The following is a 7,233-nucleotide window of genomic DNA, read 5'->3' as shown; positions in this document are numbered from 1 at the left end:
ATTTGTGTGTGTTTGTGGCAGGGCAAAGGCAGAAGGTCAGAAGATCTGAACAACTTAAAGATAAAAAATTCTTAATAAGCAACATCTGATTTCTGCTCCCAGCACTTGGCTCTAGCCTCAGGCTATGGTGTGATTCATGTGGCTGTCAGGAAGAAAAGGCAAACCTTGGCTGCTCTGCATCATTTATGGTGTATTTCCTTTGCTGGACAGCCTCTGTGGAGAAGCATTCCTTGCCTTTACCTGCTTTTCCCATGCGAGTCTTTTGTTCCACACAGACTGAAGGCACCGAGGTGTGTGTCCTATTTAGGGCCCTGTTACACCAGGTGATGCACAAACACCCCAGCTGGGCTTTGTCCACAAACTTCTTTTGCCTTTCCTAAAAACAACCAATGGGGGGCTCCTCCAGAGTACCACCCAGGAGCTGATGAACCCCCCTACCCTTGTCTTTCAGGGACAGAGGGAACCAGCAGGATTACAGAGCTTGTAGCAAGTACCTCATTAGGTTTGTAACTGGTTATTTAAGTTGATTGGACAAGAAAAGATTGGCATAGTGGAGAGACAGCCAGCCAGTAGGAGATGACAGGGCAAAAAGCACATCTATGGAATAGAGCCTTTAAGGTCTAAAGGGACATCTGGGGACCATTGTCATAGAATCCCAGAATGGTTTGGGTTGGAAGGGACCTTAAAGATCATCTTGTTCTAAACCCCCAGCCATGGGCAGAGACTGCTTTCACTAGAGTTGGTTGCTCAGAGCTCCATCCAGCCTGGCCTTGGACACCTCCAGGGATAGGACATCCACAGCTCCAGTCTGTCCAGCAGACTCTGGTGCAGTCGCTCTCTGTGCTGTAGAAATCTTCTCCAGCTCTTCCTCTTCCAGGCCATGTGGCCTTTGTGAAAGGCAGGGGAAAACAAGGCTGCAGTGGTGCTCCCAGCTGATACCTTTTCCAGTGATGTCCTATTCCCACCTAGTCATGTTAGTTCCAACTACAGCACAGTAGCTTATTGCTGCTAATATTTCTCAAGTACTCAACTGCTTAATAAACAGAAGTGGGTTTCTCTTTTTAGGGGGCTGGGACCCCAACACACTTTTTCCAGCTCCAGAAAAAGTCTGTATTTTTATTCAAGTGGGTGTCCAGACCGACTGGTTGCAAATGTCACCTTGTGCCTGTGAAGCACGTGCAGGGCAGCGCTGTCACCCCACCATCTGTGCAGCTCCAGCACCTCTCCTAGTGCCTCAGAGCTCTCTCAGGAGAAAACCTCAAAACCTTAAGCTTGAGGAAAAACTGAGCACATCACAACAACTTCAGGGGCTGACGGCTGCCACATGAGTTGCACCAGTAAGTCAGCTTCACTGTTTTCCTTGTTCTTTGAGCATGGTCACAGCAGGAATGGAGGCTGTCGCTGTTCTCAGCCTCCTGGCATGACAAGAGGACATCTGAGCTTACCAGTGCCCTTATTACAGGAACTCCACTAAAGAACCTGCCAGAGGGGCCTGAAATCTCTTGTATCTAAACAGAGCTTGTCCTGCTTATTCCAGAAGTAGATACATCTTGTTCCTGTTTCATTTAATCCAGAATGGATTAAACTAAACAGAATCATGGCAGTCTGATTTCAGAATGAAATGCACATGTTAAACTGTCAGCAGACAGCTCCACACCCCCTGGATATTTAAAAGACCTTGAATCAGGTCCTTCCTGAGCTCTCACAGGGATGAGGATATTTGTTTACTTTTGCTTTCCCCACCCTGTTGCCCTGGTAAGCTCCTAAATACCCGTGTAGTACAAGTAATAACTTAGCACACGATCTGAGGCGGCTGCTTTGAGCCCGTTGCTCACGGAAACGAGCCCGTACATCTGCACAAAGCCTCTGTAATCGCTACCAGACCTATGAGCTTCTCAGCCCATGCTTGTTTCATTGTGCTATTAACTTTACAGCCTAATTATATCTAAAACACTTGCCTAACCAAACTCATTAATTAATTAGCAGCAGGCTGGGAAAGAGGATACTCCTGGGATGGTTCAGGATTGCTCCTGCAGGGAAAGAAAAGAGGAGCCTTACAAAGTCAGAGAGAGAAACCAGGAAAAAGAGGAAAGGACAAAAGTTGTAGAAGTTGCTAAAAGAAAGCAGATCCCTCCTCGCCCCATTTTATACAGGATACAGTACCCAGGGACTGAATCCATAAATACATATAATTAAACAGGTCAGACTCTCCAGGCTCCCTCCAACACCCACAGGAAATGTGATATAGATTGAAAAGTCTATGTGCTCCTATCTTTTTTTTCTCCCTTTCTGGCTCAGGAACTGTAATTAAAGGGGAAAATCAGCCTCCCTCCTGCCTTAGAGTGCAGTGGCACAGCTGTTTTTCATCTTGGCTAGCAGGCTCTGTCCTCAGGCTACTAAGTGCTGAGTAATTTTTACCAAGCTCTGCTTGCAGATAAATGATGTTCTTCTCTTAGCTGCTGCCAGGCAAAGCTACAAATACTTGATCTTTTATTCTTTTCTCATAAACTCCTAACACTGAATACTAAAAATGCTGCCAGAGATTTTTCCACTGCCATTTATTCTCAGCATGGTCACAACTGTAATACAATTACAGACACCCACCCATTCGCTGGAGCTCGACTGCAGCTCCTCGTTAACCTGAAGCTTCCAATTAAAGGCTCCTTCAGTTTCATTGATAGTTTGCATATACTCCAAGGACCCACTTCATTTTGTTTTTCCCCCAAAACACATTCCATGAGAAGGGCAACTGCTTTAAATAACTTCACACTAATTTTCTGGAAAAGCCTGAGGAGCGAGTGCCAGTCTCAGAAGAAAAGCCTGAGTCTGAGTGTGCAGTTTGGGGAATTTCTCTCACAGCTATAACCATAAAAGTATCTGAAAGCTTTTGACTAAACGTAGCACAACTGCTGGCCAAATCCAGTGTGGCCTCAGAACAAAGGAAAGCATCTAGAAAGGTACAGCACTGGAAAGCCATTAGCTTAATTCCAGTTTTCTGCCATGTTTCTAGTGAGATCTTATGCGTTCTAAGAAACTGCATAAAAATTAATTTAAAATGGTATAGAAAATAATTTTAAAAATACTAGTTAATCTTGGCAATGCTTTTCTTCCACCTACCTCCAGTGAGTGAAGCCATGAACAAGAAGCCAGCACAGGGAGGAGGCTGAAAACTGGTAAGAAATACCATGGCTAATTTTAGCCTTGTTTCCAGTCATGAAGCATGAAACACGGGGAGTAATGGTGCTTACAAAAGTACCTGCACACTTTTTAAAGGTAAAGCAAGGTTTCAAAACAATCTTGATTTCCAAGGTATTTTTGAAGTATAAGACTAATAGTCTGTCAGCTTCCTAAACAAGCTCATGCCTTTAAAGATCACCTTCCCAGCACAGACCCCAGTCTTATGGGATTATGGCAACAGGTTTAGTAGGATCAGCCCCCAGTGCAAGCCAGCTTTCCATTTAAGCCATAAATGAGGGAGAAAAGAGCAGAGGAACAATTCTGCAAATCAAAAGCCATTAATGAAAGAAAAAAAGATGAGGCAGAGGTAGCTTTTCTTTTAAAAAGTGAAAATCTGAACTGCCTTGATGGCTGTGGCAGAGAGGGCATTTCCCTCACTTTCTTGTGTCTGTTAGCTGGGGGTGCACAGCTAAAGAACAGCTTCAGCCTGAACTCTGTTTGCACGTTGCATATTTCAAACCCTGGCTTTAAGCAATCCCTGCACTGTGAGCCCAACGTGCAGGTGTCTTGGCCTGTCTGTGCTGCTCAGTGATCCGTGCTTAGATCCAGCTTAAGCCCCGTGAACGAGCAGGACAGGATGGATTTGTATTTCCGGATGGGGAAGCTGGGAGAAAGGCTCTGCATCTGGATTCTGAACCAAGGTACAGTGTTTTTCTCTTGCTGGCCCTCAGGGTGTGGCTGTCTTCTCTCAGCCCACAGAGCTCTGCTTAAACGCTATGGTAAATGTATTCTGTTGTAGTGTAGTTTCTAATTTTAAGTGTTCTCAAGCACTTAAACCAGATTGTAAATATCTGAAGCTCCAGGGAGTGAATCTGTGCCATCTTTCCATTATTAAAGTGTTCAGACCCAGGGCTGGACTCCGGTCCAAACTATGTGTCAGGGCAGTGCCAGGAGATGCTGGGGCTTTACAGTGTTCCTGTGACTGAAGTGTGAGAGGGAAACAGTCCATGTTAAACACACTGCACATGGAGCACTCGTCTTAAATGTCTTGTAAAACACATGAAACATTGGTTAGAAACATATTCACCACTGCTGACCACACAGGTTTTTATGTTTAATAGAAATTAAATTAGTAGCTTGATATACATAATGTGACACTTTCCAGTCCAGTAGTTTCCAATTCCTGCTTTCAAGTCACAGAGTGAATACTGTACAAAAATAATAACAAAGAGCAACCAAAGAATAAACACTGTCACTAACACACTGGACCCAGAAAGGCTACGTTTATCTGGAGCTACACATGCCAAAGGATACAGAGTGACGGCCCCATCTGGTACAGTCATGCATTACCAAGGGACAGAGCTGTGCTGCAGGCACACCCGCTTCCTCCGGGGCTGGGGGCGCTCACCGTGCTCCATAGCCGTAGTAATACGGTTCATCCGGGCGGTATCCATAGGCAGTCGCTGGGCGGCCCGGAACCCCCGGGGACTGACCGAATCCATCAACTCCCATGCTACAAAATAACAAGGAGAGAGAAACTGCAGGTTTTTGTAGGGCAGAGAAGGTACACTAAGGCTGGTGTCTCCAACTCCTCCTGCCAGAGTTTTGTGAGGCAACTTTGCAAGCCATGTTCATGTTCCCTTTCTAGCCAGCATTCCTCTGTCTCCTCTTCCCCGGTGGGAAAAGAAATGCTGCAGAGAAATCAACACAACTCCTATTGAGGAAAGGCTTCCAGGTCCATAGGAGATCTCAGAAGAGACAGACCCCTTCTCTTCCATCCTTGTATGGACTTACTGGCCAAGAACTTCACTCCTGTAACTGGATTTCTCCCTCTGTATACTGAAGTTAACATGTCTTTCAGGAAAGGCTTTGTGCATGCTTCTGGCCAAGGCCACTGTAACCCTGCCCTACACAGCACCTCTGAACAGTCTCAGTCCCTGCCTTCAGTACATTTCTGAAGTGCCTGGGAAAACACCAGCTAGAAGGGAGAAAGTGAGAAGATGTGACACAGCAACATAGTTCAGTAAAGGATGGTGCTTTCAGGTGGACTATAGGTTAGCAGCCAAATGGCAGAAAGCATTCATCATATACTGAAAGGCTATGTACTAATGAGACAGAATAATTCATTTTTCATATAGAATAGCACCTACAGTCTCCCTTAAGAGAAATCCCTTACACCTAAAGAGTACCACAGCAATGAATTAGATATTAAAACACAAGAACTGCATAGGGAAAAGTGGCACATTTTTCATACTCCACAGTAACTCTCATGGAGGAGGTAGAGGAAAAACGAATATTGCTTAAGACACTGGACTACTGCCTATTCATAGTTATGTCACTTCTTAACTTCCACTTCAGTAGAGGGACAAATGAAAAAGGATCCTGATTTATTTTCTGACTAAAGATGCATTGAAAGGAGCTGAACTTCCCCTCTGAAGACTGTCAAAACACAAAGAACCAAAGTGCCTTTGGAGTGGGGAAAAGCTGAACCTCATTACTGCCAATTATCCATATGGAACATGGGTTATGCAACAGGCAAGGCTGGGAAAGAATGACCCCTCCAGAAGATGTACAATGGGTGGGCCCCAGGCCCTGGCTCAGCAAGAAGCTGGCACTGCTGAATCAGTTGGACTGAAAGGGCTCAGCTTGCAGTGGTGGGGGACCATGTCCATCACTCTGTCCTCACAAAGGCACTTTCCCCAGATTGTGTCTCAGTGAGGTCCTAGAAAAGGATCCTTGGTGCCTGGTTTCTCAGCAAACTAGTTCACTCATGGGATGTTCTAATAATCAGGTGAAGGTGGAAAGTCTGAGGCTGAGATTTGTCCTCTGAGAGGGAAAGGGACACAGTCAACAGCCAAGCTGCAGAGAAAATCACTCCAGTTTATCTGAAAATACCTTGAGAAATGCCATGTCCTGGAAGTGCTTTGCATTCCCATGTCTGCCTGTGTGTATTTGAATGGGCAATGCCCCTGTCCCCACCTCCTACACCGAGCCATCAGTCTGAGCAGAGCCTTCAGCACAGCAGAGAGCAGCAGAGTGGCTGTGGTGTATCCTGCAGTGGTGCAAAGCTCTGTGAACGCACTGCTCTGGCTCCACACCTGCCTCTGGCCACCGGTTCTTTCCTGTATCCACTCTGAAGTCCTGTTACTCTTTTTCAAGCTCATTAGGAAATGAGCTGGTGACCTCTGAGGCACCTTCCCCAGCTGCCTCCTTTGTACCTGGCAAACAACAGCTTTCTCATTATGAGGCTTGAAGCTTTGAAAGAGGGGATTAAGAGAAATCCTGTTACTTTGTGTTTCACTCTTATCTCCAGAAACCCCAAACCGTGAACTCACCTTAGCCAGAGAATGGTCCCTGCTCCTCCCTGTTCCTGATTTCCAGAATGCAAAGGACTGACAGACAGACCTCGCATGGGCTGCCCTTGGGGGCCCATGTCTCAACACAGACCCCAAAGCTCTTCCAAGCAAGCCAACAAGGACAAGCAGAAAGATGAGTAGTATTTTTGGCAGTTCAAAAAAAACAAACCAATTGAAAAACTACCGTAAAACATCAATTCTTTTGGAGTTCTTTTGGTACTGTCAGTGCTAGGAGTTAATAACATACTAAAACAAGGTGTAGTGGGATTTGGAAGTGCAGGGTCGGGTTCTGTTGTGTTTCTACAAGTTCCCAGTTACATGTGTAACACTGCAGAGAAGCAGAACCCTTTAAGGCTACCTTCAAACTCAGGAATTCCATTGTTGTCTTCCAAACATCCTTAAAACATCTATATTTGATTTATAATGAAAAGCTATTTTAACAGAAAATGCTTTTCTGGGTTTATCTTTCAATGTTGTTTTTTGTGACTGTAACAATGTCAGTTGTGGTAAGTTGCTTTTATTACTAGTGTGGTAGAATAAGGGCTTTTTGCAATTCTGCTCCCTACTGAAAAGCTCATTCTGGAATGATGTTTAAGTGAGTGAGGAGAGGGAGGGTGCCTGAGGCTGCTGACTGCAAGTCAAGCTTGTAGGGGACATGCCTTGGCCCACGGGAGAGACAGAAGGAGCCATCCTCGGGTTT

At 45.4% G+C, this 7,233-nt stretch overlaps 1 protein-coding gene across 1 annotated transcript in view; it reads right to left on the bottom strand.

The window, feature by feature from the left end:
- Positions 1-4,270: 4,270 nt before the first annotated feature.
- The window catches only part of KIFAP3 (kinesin associated protein 3), a 65,845-nt gene continuing 62,882 nt past the window's right edge, over positions 4,271-7,233 (bottom strand). The window contains exon 20 of the mRNA XM_051806154.1: positions 4,271-4,690. Coding sequence (XP_051662114.1) covers positions 4,582-4,690 — 109 coding nt within the window. The 3' untranslated portion in view covers positions 4,271-4,581. The remainder of the gene's footprint in view (positions 4,691-7,233) is intronic.

The sequence above is a fragment of the Manacus candei genome, unplaced genomic scaffold (genome assembly GCF_025592945.1).
Source record: "Manacus candei isolate 608988 ecotype Guabito, Panama unplaced genomic scaffold, ASM2559294v1 h1tg000005l, whole genome shotgun sequence".
NCBI lineage: Eukaryota > Metazoa > Chordata > Aves > Passeriformes > Pipridae > Manacus > Manacus candei.
The sequence above is the reverse complement of the archived record's forward strand: the minus strand, read 5'-3'. Positions and strand labels throughout refer to the sequence as shown.